We start from the raw sequence: 18,544 nt of genomic DNA, 5'->3' as shown, positions 1-18,544 counted from the left end.
GGAATGAGTCACTGTAGCGCGTGCTGCTGGGAGATTGGTAGAAAATAGAATTAGGGGTAACAGCCCGTTCTACCAGTTGCATCTGTGGGCAAGGGACGGAACCCTCGGGGGGGATCCAGAGGGGTGCGAGGCCGTTGGCGGAGCTTGGCCATGCTGTTCAGGCGAGCTCCGACTCAGTCAGGGTGGCTGGGATATGGAATAGAACTCGTCGTGCTGTCATCGTTGTGATCTTTGCCCTCCTCAAGCGTTGGGTCTGGCAGCATGTTGGCTGTCCCAACACAGTGTGTTTATTGCCTAAGGCTATGAAGGCCGGAATAAAAGAGTACCTCCTACCAATCTATGAATTAGCATACAACAAATGTATCTATATAAGATGGACATTCTTCTTGTATCTATACAAGATGGAAATTCTACAGGTACATCCATATAAAGCTTCTTGAATTATCTGTTCAGAATATATTAAATAGTGTAGGAGCCAGAAGACATAATTGTCGCACCCCAAGGTGAAGCGGAAATTGCTCCAAAATCTTGGCCACTAAGCTTTTGGACTCTGAAAGCACAAAAGAATAACCCAGACCTGACCTATTGATGGTATCGTAGGCCAGGATCCACATATCCAATGCAGCCATGACAGTTGCATGAGTTGCAGTCCTGAAACTCATCTTGGCATCAGGACGAGGGGGGGGTGGGCGATGCCACACATAGTTGCAAGCAATTATGAAATTATCACTTGTAACCTTCAGCTAGCCGAGACCAGGCTATTGTTGGTTTGAGTGGGGTCCTAAATGGATGATTTCCACCACGGTTGAAGTAAGGCAAGCGCTTCGTACAGATGACAAGTCGCTGGGCAGTGGGAAGATGAGCTCCACAGTACGTCCTGGTGTCAAGGACATGGGCCCACACTCGCTGTCCTGTCACTATGTAGTCCAGCAGATGACCCGGCGTGCATCCATGATCTTGTGTGGATGTGCTGATGCTGCAACAGCGTGTTGGTTATTACAAGTCCAGGGGCTGCACATAAGTCGCGCAGTCTCTTACCAGTTGTTAATTAGCTGATTTGGTCCATGCCTTCCAATCACTACAGCCAAAGTGCCCACGTCATGACCCACTCGGGCATTACAATCACTGAACAAAATCACTCTATCCCGAGGGGCCACTTTAGCCAGAACCTGGGACAGGCGATCACAGAAGGCACCTGACTCATCAGCCTTGTCTGCATTCCTCCACTGATGTTTATCTTATGGGTGAGTGTGGTTTACACACAATTCCATGCCTCCTGTTGGTGGAGAGGCGAGTCATTATTTTCTTCAGAAGTGCAATTCCCAGTTTGGCAGTTTCCTACCTTGAGTGAAGAGCTGTCCATCCCTCATTGTGACTGCAGCCAAAACCAATCCACTGGACCTCCTGTATACTCGGTCCAGGGGGTACCGGTCTAACTCAAAATGAGGAAGCCTCTCCTCCACAGTGAACATTTGGACATTCCACGTGGCCAACCTCAGTTTTCCTATTTCTCAAAGAACCCCGAGGGCACGGGTAGAGTCTGTCTCCGCCAAATGGGCTTTTGCCAGAAAGCGTCACAGACAATTGTCCTCCATGGAGCCTCCAACGCAAGTGTAGTGCTGATACTTGCGTGATCCGAGGGTAGAAATACTCGCGTGAACTAAGGGTACAATATCAGAATGTCGTCATCGGGAGAGGCGGGGGGATGGGGGCGTTTTTGGGAGAGGAATGGAGCAGGGTGGACGCGTACGGCATGAGCCCGCAGAAAATAAAGAAAAGTGTCGACCCTCAATCTTCATCTGGTGGACTCTCTCTCTCCGACTGGTGGGAGTGGTGGCATAACAAGATGCCTCGACGCGGCAACAATAAAACCCCACCAGAAATCCCAGCGAAGAAAGGGAGGAACGCGACACTATTCCCAGCACCCTGAACGGCCATGATCCGGAGATGGCCCGGTCTGCCTACGGGGTCGGAACGACTCCCTGAACCATGAAAAGATGGTGGGGAGCAAGGAGCGACATCAGAGGGCCCTCGACCCCACGAGAGGAGGCCCTTAGCGGACCGGGTTGATCAACTAACAGAGGCGGTCACACTCCTCCTGCAATAGCTGCGGGAAGGATGGCTGCTGACCCAGTGACGCCACCCTTGGGGTCTGCAGCGGCTTCTCCTCTCACATGAGCGTGTATGTCGAACAGACCGCAAACTGCAGCTTAGTTGTTGACATGTCTGCCATCGAAAGAAACTAGATTCACCGATGTTGCTAGTTTGTCGTAAAAGGAGACATTTTTGCAGAAATGTTCCAAAATATTATAATACAAGGATCATTTTTTAAAAATTGGGCTTAATAGCCAGGCTTAGTATAAATGTCAGATTAAAAAAATGACCCACATTTATTATTGGCATTAAACATATTACATGCGTTCCCATGTGAGGTCTTGGCATTCTTTTCGATGTTTAATCTTTGCATATGTGCATTACAGGATTTAAAATTACACCGAAATATAAATTATACTAAACCAGGGCACCCACTGCAAATAATTGCATAAAAATGATCTTTCATAACAATACCATTGAACTGTTAAAAAAAATCAACAGTTAAACGTTTTCACGATAGTATGTTTATTCGAAGCATGTATTGTAATGATTCTTTCATGGATATTTAGCAAATCGTCAACACACCTACCAGCATGGTCAAACCGCCCCTCCCCCATTTCAAACATGGTCCGATACTTGAGATTTTAATGTAATTATATTGGCTCGAGAAATCAACGCTTCTTCATAATTGTGCCATTTTCAAACGCATTTGTATGACTACTGAGATGGAAAAACACCTATTAATTGCTGTTAAGAATGTAATTCCATATTAAAGCATATGAAAAAAATATCTTAAATTTATTGTAAGCTGACATGCACTGAAATGATCATGGTGCATCTATAAGTGCAGTGAAACATATCTTATATTCACACATGTCGGCCAGTGTTGCTAGACAACCCTTGGAATCATTGGACCTCCTTTGCCAGTACCAAAACATGAGAATAGGTTTTCCCCCTGTTATCTGGCAACAAAACAGGTGTTAAGTTATTAAAACACCAAACAAACATTTTACAAGGAATCATGTCTGCATTAACCACAATACTTGTGGTCAAAATGCAAACAAAAAAAACTCGGATAATATATGCATTGTCTTTAAAACTGATTGGTCCACACCAGAGACGGCTTTCTTTTGAGCCTCAGTCTCAAAAGGTGTACAGCGTCCTCTAGGTCTAACACCGTTTGAGACGAGACTCAAAAGAAAGCCGTCTCTGGTGTGGACCAATCGGTTTCAAAGACAATGCATATATTATCAGTGTTTTTTTGTTTGCATTTTGACTACATGTATTGTGGTTAATGCAGACATGATTCCTTGTAAAAGGTTTCAGTTTGGTGTTTTAACAACTTAACACCTGTTTTGTTGCCAGAAAAGGAAAAACCCTATTCTTAACTCCTTGGAATGTCAGGGTAATTTTTTTAAAGCCTTTCCACATTTGTCACGAAGTCTGCCTTACAACAGAGAACTGTCCATTTGGGTGAAGTTTTGTGCCAAGGTCCAGTAGCTGATCAAAGTGGATGGGGGAAGCTGAAATTGGAAAAATATATATTTAACAGAGAAATTACATGTAATTGCTTTAATTAATGGCAAGGGCCCTATTTTTAAAAAGCTTTATTTCAGGACCATCTGCCTCTGCAATGGTACTTCTTCAGAGTGGGACCGTTGCTGAAGAAGGACCGTTGCCCAAAATATCAACCTACTTTGTATCATCCCGTTAGAGGCAGTGCTAATGACAAACTTGTTGAGTTTTGTTTATTTGTGCTTGTGCACCGCTACCAATGCATCTCTTCATGTTTTTATTCAATGTCGGTTTAACTTCACACCAAGTATAGTTTGGGGTTCCTTTGTATCCCTCCTTCCCCCCTTTTAAATTGGCCTCGTTCATAAACATTGTGTCAACATCTCAAAGAATTGGGGTACCCAATAACACCATAACTAGCTCTACCCAAAGGTGCGGCATTGACGAGATCTGCTCTCGATTACTCCACGGGGCTGTCTGGAATGCCGCTGCTGCTGCCCTCCAGCTCCTCCACGAACTGCAAGGTGGACTGGAGAGATCTCCTGCTCCGCTTCGGCTCCTTTTGCTCTTCGGCACTCTCCTTGCTCTCCTTGCTCTTGGCCTTACGGCAGTTCGGATAGTGGCGCCGGTTTGGGTGCCTATGCTTCGGCTCACGCGCCAGCTGCTTGTGCTCCTCGGAGCTCTCTGTCTTTTCCGCCGAGGAGGTCTCGCCACTATGCTCATGAGCCAGGGCGCCCTCCACGTCTGGGCTCGTCTCATTTCCGATGTAGAGGCAAGGCTTGCCCTCGGGTGCCACTTGGTAGGAGACTCCCCACATGTTCTCGCAAAGGTCTGTGCCGTTGGAGTACATCTGTGGGCAGGGACGCAGAGAGGGACAAGAGAAGGGCGTGTGTCATGAATACAATTTTAATGCACAAGCACACAGATTGTGTTCAAAGGTGCAGATAAATTTGAAAATTAATAATATGGCTGTCAATTTTTGAACAATCAATGGAACACTATGTAACACAATATTTGTCCCTGGGTAGTAACTGTTCTTTCGTAATTGCTTATGCCTAAAAAGTATAGAAAATGGCTTATTCCCCACAATTTGCTTTTGTGACCAGGACAGTGATATTTAGAAGTTTACCTATTTTCAATGAGAAAACGGGCAAATTCATCTTTTATTCACATAAAGTCAGAAAAAAACATGAATCAAAATTAACATGTATTTATACTAAAGTAATACAAAAATGACTACAAAAGATTGAAAAGTGAGTAGTTTTTCGAGATTTACGATTATACTGTAAATCACTTTCATGAATCAACCCCTAAATGTTGTCTCCCATCATGTTCTCATTATACTGTCCTTGGTAACGGCGTTCAAAGTCCGGTATATCCTGGTGGAAGCGCACGCCTTGCTCCTCCCGAGTACGCTCCCTTGTTCTCCTTGAATTTATCATGATGAGCATCAAGGATATGGATTTTGAGGGACATCCTACAGCCAATTGTGCCGTAGTTCTTCACCAGTCTCAACCAGCTCCACATAGTTTTCGACCTTGTGATTGCCCAGGAAGCCACGAACCACTGCGACAAATCTGCCCCAAGCCGCTTTTTCCTTACCAGTGAGCTTCTTGGGGAATTCATTGCACTCCAGGATCTTCTTTATCTGTGATCTGACAAAGACTCCGGCTTTGACCTTTACCTCAGACAGCTTAGGGAAGACGTCTTGAAGGTACTTGAAGGCTGCCGACTCCTTATCTACAGCTCTGACAAATTGTTTCATAAGGCCCAATATGATGTGGAGTGGTGGCATCGGCACATTCTGGGGGTCCACCAGTGGCTCCCACTTGACGTTGTTCCTCCCCACAGAGAACTCAGTCTGCTATGGCCAGTCCTGTCTGTGGTAGTGCACCTTGGTGTCCCTGTTGTCCCAAAGGCAAAGATAGCAGGGAAACTTGTTAAAACCGATTTTAAGCTTTCGTGACTGCAGGGATTCATCTTCTTGGTTCTTTCGGTAAAGTCACGTAGAATGGAAATAATAAAATAATAAATAAAACATAATAAAATAATTCTCACGACGTTTCGGCCACTGCTTTGGAGACCGATCAGGAATGCCACCATTTTAAGTTTCCGATGACCTGCCAGCCATACTCATCATACTTCAATGCGTCCAGCAAGGTCTTGATGCTGTTGTAATCCTCCTTTGAGGTGCACCGAGTGAGCCAGGGGAAAAGACGGGTACTTGTTACCATTATAGAGCAGCACGACTTTGAGGCTCCTGGATGAGCTATCAATGAAGAGGAGCCACTCATTCTGGTTACAGGCGATTCCGATTGCCTCGAACAGACTGGTCACATTGTGGCAGAAGCAGAACCCATCTTGATGGGTGAAGAAGCTGCAAAAAGGTTGGTGATGCTTCCTCTGATCTGCGACTTGCACACTTACATCCAACAAGTTCCACTGCTTGAGCCTAGACGTCAAAAGCTCAGGCATTGGACTTGGTGAGACCAAGATCTCTGATCAAGTCGTTGGGGTTTTTTTGGTTGGGGTAGTATGGATTTCTCTCATCTCCACCTCTGAAATTGTCATCTGGATCTACAACGTCTTCCTCGCTCTCTGACTTGCTGCTCTCTTCTCAAGACGGCTGCTCTCTCTCCAGAGGAGTGGGTACGGGGAGCTCATGGTAGTGTGGCACCAGGGCAATGGATGAAGGAAGGTCCGGATACGTGATGGGTGTATTGCCAGTCCGACGTTGGAAGGGCTCACCATGCAGAATTAGCAGTTGCTTGAGTGGTCAGTGGGTTCCCGCCAAATTCTTGGGATAGCGAACTTTATGGCTCTATTTTCCCCTCTGTGTCATCCTACATTTTTCAAAGATACTTTTTTCAATAACATTGAAAATTGTTAAATATTTTAAAATGAAAAACTTTTACAATTTTTTTTTTTTTACAAATTTTATAACGTAAAATTCCGAGCAACAATTGTCCATCTTGCCTTCCAGAGTTTTTTTTGCATTGCTCGCAGTTGAAATGAGGTGCCCAGGGTTTGTCTTCATCCCTGACAGGCATGGTAAAATATGCCTTGTAGGCCTCACACATCTTAGCACAGAGTACTTTTTTGCTCTTGACTTGATAAATTGGCCGTAGACATAGCAAAATGCGTCTGCCGGATGTTTGCAGCCTGATGCCATCTCAGAAAAATGCAGATTTTTATCCACTTAGGCAGATGGAACTAAACTGAACTTGTGGGCTTAAGGCCTCTGTATTTATACTACTATTTATATCACTGGAAATTTCTAGAATGTTCTAGAAGTTACTCTAAGTTTACTCAGCACTGAATATATCTGGAATGTTCTGGAAAATAGGTAAATTCCAAAATATCACTGTCCTGGTCACAAAAGCTAAGTTTGTGGGGAATAATAGCCATTTTCTGTACTTTTGAGGCATAAGCAATTGGGAAATAAGACTTACTACCCAGGAACAAAAAAATTGTTACACAGTGGAATCTGTCTGTCAATGTCTACTGATTAATGAAATACTGTACGCAATTTATTCAAAATCAATAATTCACCACAAACCATACCAGCGATGGCGCAACACCTTGCCCTCGCCTGTTTCTTCTGCTATGTTTAGCTTCATGTGTTTCAGTAACAAATGCTAGTACAAGCCCATCATGCATCCATCTCCCGTGACTGAAGCACCATGCTGGCAGCTCTGGTCGTGATCTCCCTCCACCTTGCCTCGTTCTCATCCTCATGAACCAGCTGGTTGTGGTTTAACAAGAATATGGTCTACCTTAAACGTTGGCATCAATTTTTGTTATATGATAAGTACTATGATTTGATCATATTCCTTTAGTATGATAAATAATCGAGTATCTCGATTTTGAACCATCCGTAATTTGTGCAGAATCAACGAAGATTGATCTACCGTGGACACTGTTGATTTACCGTGGACACTGTTGCTTTTGCAAAATGGAGGTGTTCTGAGACGAGCGGCGTTTATTTTAAAGCAACAGGATCGTGTCGAGTGTAACGCATAAGTTGCAAGTAAACGGGTTTTGAATGAACTTCAGAAAACTGCACGTACCTGCTAATTTTTTGTAATCGTTGTGGTACAACTTGGACTGAACACAAACTTCAACATTTCAAATAATGAAATAATTTTTAACTTTTTACATGGATATCAGTCAGACAAGCTTAAATTTCGCAGAGTATACTGCTTGGATTGCGATATATTGTCATCTAAATTTGTACTTAAGGTTTTATCTTGTTCATTTTAATGCCTTGCTTATAGTTTAGCTGTTTTAATGCGCTCTTGTTTGTAATCAACTGAGCTTAGTTGTTAGTGTACACTGTAAACATGAGTTACTTTAATGGTCTTTAAAAACGTAGATTCTACGTAACCTCAATAACCAAATCCCCCCCACCACGCGCATTGGCAGCACGAGCCCCGTGGGGCCGGGCCCCACCAGTGAATAGAGACCCCCTTGAGATCGAACATTCCATTTGCAATGGTCGTGGTCGAATCCATGATTCGATTTTAAGAAAACTTTAGTCTCGTACTCTCGCTTTGCACAATCCCGTTTGTACCGTCTCGTTTGTACTGTCTCATTTGTATACGTGTGAACTTCTTTTGCACCCTATGTATCCAACCGCACTAATCAGAGGTGTTAGATTCTATTCTATTTTGTATTTCTAAAGCGCCTTTTAATCAAGGCGCTTAACAATGCCTGCTGACTACAGTACAAAAAGGCAAGATAAGGGATGGGGATCAGGTAGTTACTAGGGTGGAGGGAGCGAGTTGAAGGCAGTGTTGGTATTAAGGGCGTTATGTGGTGCTGCTCGGGGTCTGAGCGGGCGTGATGGGACATATAAGGAAATGAGAGAAGACTTTTCATTTCCCTAAACGCAATGATTTACACGCAATTTGTGCAGTTTTCATGAATCGGAAATGATTTCTGGATTCATGCTTCTTATGCATTTTATAAAGTGATGGTACGATCTGAATGTATTCAGTTAATCATTCCATGCTCAGCCACCATTGGCCACTAAGTGGCGGTGACATCACCACGGCGCTTGTGCCAGGCTATGTGTACGCCAAGGCCCACTACCACACACGATACAAACACATTCAGAGCATTTTCATCAAAGATACTTATTTGTTGTATTCCTCATAGATAAATACAGTACTCATCAGGCGCTAATAACACGTGTACAGAACAGTCATAAATCAGGAAATCTGTCTTGCGTGTTTCATCATTGAAATCTCAGCAGAACGACTTAAGCCTCCGCTTACGCTCCCTCTCCCCCCGACGCCTGCCCTCCATCTTAACATTGACAATCTAAATCCGACACTGGCCAGAGGCCAGGTTATATACGATGCATTCTGGGTATTGCCGGGGGGCGGGGGTGGGGACCCCCGCCTCTCTCCCTTTGGCTGACCCCATTAAATCCAAACTGTCAAAGCCATCGTCAGGTTTAACAAAACAGTTTTTTTTCAGTAAGAAAAAAAATCGGCACACTCATAAATCACTCCGAGTTTGACGACTGTGTTCAGATTGCATGGCTTCGATACAATAGTCATAAAGTTGCGTCAAAAATTACGGGAGAGCATAGTCATTATTTTATAACGGCAGGAATTACAGCTATCATCATCATTTCTCTCAGGTTGATACAATTAAAACGACCTGCATAGTGAAGCTGTACAACTTGGTGAGAAGTCAATAAAAGTTGTGCTATAAAATGTTTTGTGTGTTTAATTTGTTGTCCTTTCCCGCACCTCCGATGAACACGGTTGGCTACGTACGGTGTGAAAGAAGTTCAACATGCATACATGGGAATGTGGCATTTCTATGATTAGCTCAGATCCACCAACAGATACGAATGCATTATCATTGCTGAGCAGGAAGGTGCCTTGGTGTGATTTAATTGGCTGTCATCTATGTATGGACAGACCTGTGTCAATCCACTGATGGATTAAGGCCACCCCTTGCTGTGTTTGGTTATGGTGATTTTTGCCCATACTGGTTAGTGAAGGCGGGGCCAGCATCGGTTTATGTATCACTCAGTTTTGATTTGAAGCTTTCGTGACTGCAGGAATCCATACTCTTTGGTTCTTTCGGTAAAGTCACGTAGGTATAAAATAAAAGAAATCACATTTCGGGCGCAACACAAGCGTCCATCAGGTGGGAAAGCATGGTCTGCTGCTGAGCCACACTGTTTTAAAAGGTTTGAAATGGGTGTAGCTCAAGGGTCATAAAGAAGTGGCCAGGGCTAGTGATTCATCTTCTTGGTTCTTTCGGTAAAGTCACGTAAAATGGAAATAATAAAATAATAAAAATAAAACATGCGTTGTGGCTAGTGATTCATCTTCTTGGTTCTTTCGGTAAAGTCACGTAAAATGGAAATAATAAAATAATAAAAATAAAACATGCGTTGTGGCCGAAACGTCGTGAGAATTATTTTATTATGTTTTATTTTTATTATTTTATTATTTCCATTCTAGGTGACTTTACCGAAAGAACCAAGAAGATGAATCCCTGCAGTCACGAAAGCTTTAAATCGGGGCTAGTGATGTTAATGTGAGGAATTTGCATGTAACTGCAACCCAACGGTTGTAATCCAAAGGGCCTGTGAGTATGAGAGTGCAATCAAAAAGACATGTGAGCATGAGAGTGCAATGCAACGGACATGTGAGCATGAGAGATCTAAGAGAGAGGCATAGAGAGAGACACACAGAGTCGAAATAACAGCTGACATAGGCAGGTTGGAAACATCACAGTCAGTTAAGACTTTACCTGGTTAATAACGTCCTTCCAGTGATTGCTCAGTTTGTACCAATCATCTCGGTTGAAGTTGTGTCTGTGTTTATATATCATATATATCAGATATATAAACACAGACACAACTTCAATATATATCAGATATATAAACACAGACACAACTACAACCGAGATATATATACCTACGTGATTTTACCGAAAGAACCAAAGAGTATCACTCAATTAATATATCAGTTGCTACTGACAACAGCCGTGATTGGGAATCAAATTCAGGTCGCCAAGTTCATGTGTGCCATTGCTATGCTGCTTGATAGTATGCTGCACTGCATACAAGATGATAAAATATAAACCAACAGGTTATGTGTCCCTTCTTTCCCGACAAATATTGACCCAGAATGCTAAATAAAAAATAACTTGGCTAACAAATGCTTAATAAAGGCAAAGTGACAATTACAGCATAGAGGCCATATAGTTATGATATAATATATGGTGAAGCATATCGCCTCACCATATCGGGCGATGCTCTGCTATGGATGCCTAGAACAGGGGTAGGGAAATCTTTGACCTGCAAAGCGGCTTCATTTGATATGGCCCACGTAGGGTTGCCATCTCTGAGGTACACAAACCCGAGGCATGTCATGGGAAGAAGGATATTTCACAATGCCAAAAGAAGGGAGAACCACATGAAAATGCATTGTCTCGACGGGTGCGTTATTACGCAAACTTTGCTGGGTAAAGCAATGGTCAACAATTTACTAATCCTTGTGTAGTGACACAGTGACATCTCAGATGTCACTATGTGGTGCCGGCCCTAGAGAGGCATGGCGTGTGATGTACTCGCATCGCGGACATCAGTATGTAGCGACATCGTGAATATTGCTGAATAATACCGGCTCCAGCGAGGCACGGCGTGCGATACATTATCATCACAGGAACCCCGTAGGTGGGTGTAGTACTAGCCCTAGACGGGGCTCGGTGAGTGCTGTGATAGCTCTCAGTGGCACCACGCGTGGCGTGCAGTGCTGACTCCTACAGGAGGGAGCGTGTCAGCCATGGGATGAGGTGTCTCGAGGTCATGGCACTCTGGTTGACCCTGGAAAGCACGTGACGGGTAAGATCTACACAGGGGCCCCAGGTGGGGGCTAGGGGGTGGTCACGTGTCAGGGTGATATCCTACGGGAAGGGTCGAGAAACAACAAAGAGGTTTCTCGAAGGTGGCCGTGGCCAGGGGCAGGGCCAGCCACGACCCAGGAGCATATAAACCAGGTCCCCACAGGAACCGGGGTTCCAGCGTTGCTGTTGTCATCTGAAGATCTACGATCTATATTCTACGTCCAAGAAGAAGTCACCAACACGTGGACAAGGACCCAAGCCAGGGTCCTGTCCGTGGTAGCTACTCCCAGTAACTAGCGTAGTTAGCCTGGTGGTCCACCACCCCAGGCTGTATCTGGTAAAGGGGCAGTTACCCCTTTGTATATACGTGTTACAATAAATGTGTTGCCTCTGAAGAATGACGTCTGTGACTCGGTTGGACTCAATACATATATATATTCACGATGATGGAGACAACGCCATACATTCATACTGGATAGCATTGTCAAAGAACCATCGTATATTAGCTACTGCAAGTTGAATGCTACACAAATTATACGTTGTGTTTTTCCCTTATATGGAAGGTGGTGAGTTCAAATCCTGGTTGGGGGGTCGATCTCGTCAATCATCCTTCTGGGGTCATAAAATGACTCCCAACTTTGAGGGGAAGTCAAGAGGCATTATCCTATGGATATTCCACCCCACCATACGAATGTGGAATTTGCTTCAATGGCTCAGGCTGCAAAGTGGAGATGAGCACCGCCTCAATGCGCATTTGAGCAGGAAATCACTGACTGTCTTTTTTAATGTCATGAGTTGGAGCGGTGGCACAGCGGTTAGCGCTCTGTTATGAATGTGATGCCCGAGTTCAATTCCCTGCCACAGCTAACTCCCCTTGAGGTATGGTCAAACAACGCCCTTAACCAATACAGTGTGAGAAGGACTTCATCCAAGAGTAAAATGGCAAAAGCACAGAGATATTATGTTAAAATATATCCATTTCTATGGCCCAGCTACTCCCACCCCATGCTCCACACACTCACATCACGAGAACGGACTGTAAGACGTGACTGTCAGAATCTTCATTTATACTGGAGGAATTTGATGAGCTATAAAGCTCTTTTTCAGATGTTCAGAAAGTTACTGTGGAGCTGCAAGAAAAAAAAATCATATGGATTGACAAATGGCCTGTATGCATATATGTAGAATTGCTCGAATTTGAAAATGTAACATTAACGGGAATCAATAACTTACATTTTTCTTTTTGCAAGAACAATCCATGATAATTTGCGTGCACAGGGCGATATCACCTTTGGTGAGCTAAGAGGTTTCACGTTTGGTCAGAGGCTTTCGCTGGATGTTAACCATGTCCTCCCTGTTATGCTTGTTGTTAATAGTCAGTCTTCAGTGTATTGTTTTTGAAAATCATAATTTGATCTGCAATCGTTTCTTGACTGAATAAATTATCTCGAATGTATCTGTGTTCTGGTGCCTCGTGATGTACTTCACGGCAGGCGCAGTATAAATAATAAACGACGATGATATGCTCGCCCTCCTGGCTACAGACTTAGCAACGCAGAAATGTATAAATCCATAACCCGTGCCTCTGCATGAGCTTACACGCTCATGCAGTTTCGAACGGCCTTTGCCTGTAAGTCTTACCCCACCTGACTGTGTAATCATTCACCGCCCAGTGGAACCGATGCTCGAATAACTGTTGAATCAGGCCAGACACATTTTGTTGTCTGCGTCTCAGTCGACCTACTCACCTTGATATTGAAAATGCGCATTGTTAAGCAGCTGGGAAGCTGAAGACGAATGATAAACGTCAAGTTAGAGCACTGAGACAGAACCTGCTGTGTTCCCGATTTAAAAATTATATTCATACCTCAGCCATGATCTGGCCACTGCTGGACGAATGCCTTCCCCGCATTGCAACAAGCCATCTATAGATCTTGCGCATGAGCTAATCTCATTGCTCTGTCTCTGTTGTGATGATTCTCTAAAATACGGTACAATCCCTCCTTTGGCTGCCATTCCGTCACAAGTCTTGTCTTTCAGCTATTACCTCTTATAGCAATTTGTCCTGTCCAAACCAACTTTTGTCTCTGATATTTGTGATTTGCATTTATTCTCTGATCTGTGCGTTCCTCTTTTTATGTCTCTCATTTGTAGTTTGCAGCGTTAAACTGGCATTTGGAAGATTCGTACATTTTCCATTTGTGGAAAAGGCAGTTGCACCTGCCGAGGCCGGTTCACGTGTGATTCATACAATTTAGGGTAGTTCCCGTGAATGCGACTGCAGCGCATAGCAGTGATACACATCGTGAACTCACGTCCACTGTACGTGCTCTCTGAGGCCATGAATGATCCACACGTGATGTGAAGCCAATTACGTATGTATGTTGAACTTCTTTCGCACCATACGTAGCCAACCGTGCTAATCGAAGGTGCAGGGCAAGTACAACACACTCAACACAATACTTATACATGGATTTATAGTTGCAACTCAACTCGTATCCATATCAAAAATATATTTAACTGTCACAACTGGCCAGCAACGTACAAACCCTACACCAAAGTCGCCTTTTGGAAAATGACCACTCGCCTAATGAGCAATTTAGTGTGTTTAAGAAAGTAATCAGCACTTATTCTCGTTAAGCACAATCCACCTCGGTTGCCATGTGGCATGACATTGAATTCCTAGCAAAGCCAGGCTTACGCATTAAAACATGGCATGATGTGTCACGCTGAGAAGAAGGGTAAGCAACGGCTTATCCTAAATTCTGCTGTGGCATAAATGGCATCAGAAGAACCAATGCTGAGTAATACAGGTAGCCCAGTAATTGTTCAAGACGTGCTGGTCATTTTCTATAGACGTGCACAAATTCAACCTCTCCTCACACAGTCGTGCGTTCTGATCTCACGTTCATTCAATCACTACTCAAGCATAGTGAATCCTTTCCCTGTGTTTAAAGACGTTTGTGCATTATTTTTGTCGGTTACCCTTTATGGCGCATGGTGGTGTAACTGCAGATATTCACATACTCGACCTTTACACATATCCACCGCAATCCCCCAGTGAGTCAGATATGCGGCATAATGTACTGTAGTTTGAAAAATATCAACGTTGTCATAAGCAACGATCTATTCCACTGCTGGATGAAGGGCTCCCAAATCCATCGCCCCTCTGTCATGGCCATGCAATGTAACAATCCATCGAGCACCTATACCTGAGCTTATCTCTTTACCCCTCAGCAATCCCCACTGACCAGCATGGTGAGGTATGGTTAAATAACGCCCATGACTCGCACAGTGGTGGGGGGGGGGGGGCTCATCCAGCAGTGGGTTGACAGAAGGACCATTCGCATTTCTTTATTTTATTCTTCTTCTAGTCACAGTTGCACTCGTGTCCAAAACGCCAAGCAGCCAGCAACAAATAGCACAATTGATGGTACAATAGACAATAGTTTTGGGAATTGAGAAAGATTATTATTTCGAATTGAGAAGAGACAATGGGAGAGAATTTCCAAATGGAGTAGTGCGATAGGAAAATGTAGAAGAAGAAAATAAAGTGTTGTGATCTGCAGTGTGGTGAATTGGTCAGTGGATGAGTGAGCAGGCGAGTGTGTTGTTGTGTTCTGCAGTGTGTCTAAGAGGAAACGGTCAGTGTCTGGTAGAACCGAGTCCTCAATACGGGTGGTGGAATCAACGAGTAAAGTTCACAGGATACAGTAACCAGAAAAAAAGCAATGTGATAAGTAGGTGACTTGACTGCCGGCATGTTAAGAATAATTAATTGGTAGGTTTCAATGCCGTCGTTGATATTGGTTGAGGGGCTCAGTGAAGTTGAGTGAAGTACATTAAAACAGCTGCCTGCACCAAATTGCTCCACTTTGCTCTGAAGGCACGGATGGACTGGTAGCAGTGAGCTGCTGGGATAGAGGATGCTTTGACCCACTGCCAGTCAAGCATAACAGCAACAGTTTTAACTGTGGCAGCAGTACGCGTGCTCATAATGGAAAAAGGCAGCCATACCTCGCTGAATGGAATGCAGCTGTTGCGGCAGCTGTTGGTCACATTCCAGCTGAAGTTTTCCATCCAGTTACGGGCGCAGGTCAGGTCGCTCCGACACGCTTCGTACCTGGCGCACGCACAGCAGACGGCCGGTCAGAGCGTCGCAGCTCCGCTATCACACACGGGACTCTAGGCTCGCTGGCTCAGCCAGGGCCGGTGAGATGTCCGAGCCATGGACGTGCGTATGTCACACTTGGTTCAATAATTCTGGGGCTATATTAGCCAGGAAATACAATGCAACGTGTGCTTCACAGCGGATGTTAAAGTTCCCTTGACGTCATTCAACGAAGAGTAGGCCGATGTGTGCCAGCGCCTTGGTCCAAATTTGAAAATAATTATACTCGCAAATGACTTAATTGGAAACACACGTAGAGACAGTCGCCCCCCTACTGCGTAAAGTCAGCAGGAACCTCCTGAAAAAGGTTCTCGAGACTCAGTGAGGCCTTTCTGGGTAAACAAACGTAACCAATTAAAAAAAAGCCTGAGTGAACGACTCAATATATTACAAATAATAGGAACTATAAACGATTATTTTTTCGTACATTTCGATGAGGGGTTTGTCTTGCCATGCGAGACGTGGTCAGTGCTGGTTGATGAATGCAGGGAACGTCGATGTTAGAACATAGTATAGTGCAACACTAGATTTTGCTGCCCAGCCCTCTGCTGACTATGCAGGTAAATATCACATTTCTGAGATGTGAAAATTACACCCCTTGAATTGGCATCCTTGCAATTCAGGAGGCGCCAGGTTGTTTTTCCCCCCACTGCAAAACCTGAGTTGTGCTGCTGACAGTTAACCCCACTCTTGGCCCAGCGTGGCCTAATGGCAGATGCAGACGTCTTGTTTGGCCAGCGTTTCATAGGACCATTCTAGCTTAGCTGAGCAAATAGGCATCTGAAAACCACCCAAACCGCAATGGCTCCCATGCTGGCACGGTTTTGGACGTGCCAGTGGAGAAGGGGTTAAGAAATCATTCCCAGGCTAACGTACCAGTCACTGCAGTAGCTGGAGCAAATGGGCACATGAAGCAGGCCACTCTTGTAGGCAGGGTTCATCCAGTCGGCAGCGTGCGGCGAGCAGCGGTAGAAGCACTCGTTGCGCTTCATGAAAGCCTGGCACCTACAGCGGCAATCAGTTACGCACGCGGCATCACGCACACATACGCCAGCAGTACACGCCGCTGTGTACGCACAAGAGTGGTGTGTGCACTACTCTACTGGTTAGCCAAGGAATAATTTCATTAAGATCAGCAGTCCAGAAAATATTCCCGCCCAAGGCACACTACCCCGGTATACCTCTTGTTATGGCTGCAGCTACTTGTCACGGGCCACTTACTCCAGTCTACCAGGGACACTGCTGTAAGCATCTTAGCCACACTAATCGCATTCAACTGAGGACATTTTCTTGACTTGGCAACACTGTGTTTATATCTTTAGCGTACTCAGTGACTTGTTGTCTTTCAAGTAGTTCTGGCGAAGCACTTAAAGCGTGCAGTAATAGCAAGAGAAAAGTTTTGTGCCATATATCGTAGGCCTAATTAACATATTTTCAAGTCTTATTTGACCTGCATTCAGGAAAATATTTCTCTAGCCCTGCTCTAGGGTGACTCAGTCTAAAGGGACTTGTACCTAGTACTGTAACCGTATATTGACCTCAATAAAATCGGGAGTGAATTGGGCTGCAGGCTACGCCATGGCACCCTCTCACGGTGTTTCAGAGCTTCAAATGACATGAAGAGTGATTTCCCTGACAGCACTTCCACACTATTAGTAACAAACTTGTGTATGTCATGTTTATTTTAATAATATACCATCCTGTATATTAGAGCAATACGCAGTTATAAATACACAATACTGTTTCAAGACTAATTCATTAGTAGATTGCCGAATCGGGATTTTCAATCAATTTCGTTGAGACATTTTGGATGCGGGAGAAAACTGGATAAACGCAAGCACAGAAGGCAGTTGAATGCTTCCATATAGGCGGTGTAATGGTCAGCACATTGGACTCGCAATCCAGAGGTCGCTGGTTCGATTCAATCTCTTGGCATGGCATTTGCAACGAATGTCTTGAATCGCCCTGTATCTTTCCCTATTCAAGTACTGCAAACTTAATGGCTACACCATCATTAGTCAATTTTCAGGTTGCGTATATTGGGATCGAGTGTGGGTTCTCCTACCACAGCGTGAAAGAGTAGGCCAAATTACCCTCTCGAGGGGGCTCTCTAGAACTCCCTCTAGTGTAGGCCCCTCTGCCAGCAATGGCGTGAGCGCAGCTGCACATTTTACCTCTTGTGCAAGCGATATAAAACCCCCGGGGGGAGTGCAGAGAGAAACGCTCACTTGGTGCTCAGGTTGCCGCACAGGTTCCAGTAGGTGTCCTCAACTCGGTTAATGGTGGTCGGCTCCAGTTGCGTGGTGAAAGCAGCGGTACAACATGCCTCTGCCCACGCACACACACACACGCATACACATGCTGCATATACCCGTAGAGCAGCGGTGGGGAACCTTTTCCGTACTTACAGTGAATAAGACTTTAAAATACTTTCGGTGGGCCTCATTGACACACACACGTCCCTGCAAAAATGCCTTGCAGAGGACGTCTCCCGATCCAAGTACAGCACATTAGTTGTGGTAGATAAAGGGTGTCCATAAGGATTTGTAAAAGATGTATTCACTAAAGCTGAGGACCTCTTTGGAAAACCATTCATACCATGAAGGCGGTGCGCTGGCTCAGCTAGAATATTTCAGTAGAACACGGGTTAACAGTACTGTAATACTGGGATCATGTGCTGTCAGTCATGCCAACATCTACCTTCATAAATACACTGTCAGCACCCAACTTGAGTGTCCCTGGAACGTTAAACAATTCAAGCCTCAGTGGCATCAGGGCTTAAGGAAACATGATTCTCCTTTTGCAAGCATGGAATGTTTTTCATTTTGATTTGTTTTGACAGTAGTATTGAAAATAACATCGCAACCCTACTTCCGTTTTGTGGCC

General features: G+C 44.5%; 1 protein-coding gene across 1 annotated transcript; it reads right to left on the bottom strand.

The window, feature by feature from the left end:
* Positions 1 to 2,424: 2,424 nt before the first annotated feature.
* Positions 2,425 to 18,062, bottom strand: LOC133352019 (riboflavin-binding protein-like; the record flags this gene model as incomplete). The annotated part of the gene is made up of 4 exons (XM_061567720.1): positions 2,425 to 4,459; positions 15,505 to 15,610; positions 16,535 to 16,663; positions 17,887 to 18,062. Coding segments are annotated over 4 exons (801 nt in total), but the record flags the coding sequence as incomplete, so codon positions are not given.
* Positions 18,063 to 18,544: the final 482 nt, after the last annotated feature.

This window comes from Lethenteron reissneri, chromosome 39, assembly GCF_015708825.2.
Source record: "Lethenteron reissneri isolate LAM-NWPU_2019-01 chromosome 39, ASM1570882v1, whole genome shotgun sequence".
In the NCBI taxonomy this organism is placed as follows: Eukaryota; Metazoa; Chordata; class Hyperoartia; order Petromyzontiformes; family Petromyzontidae; genus Lethenteron; species Lethenteron reissneri.
Note: the sequence above shows the minus strand (reverse complement) of the source record. Positions and strands in the feature narration are given on the sequence as shown.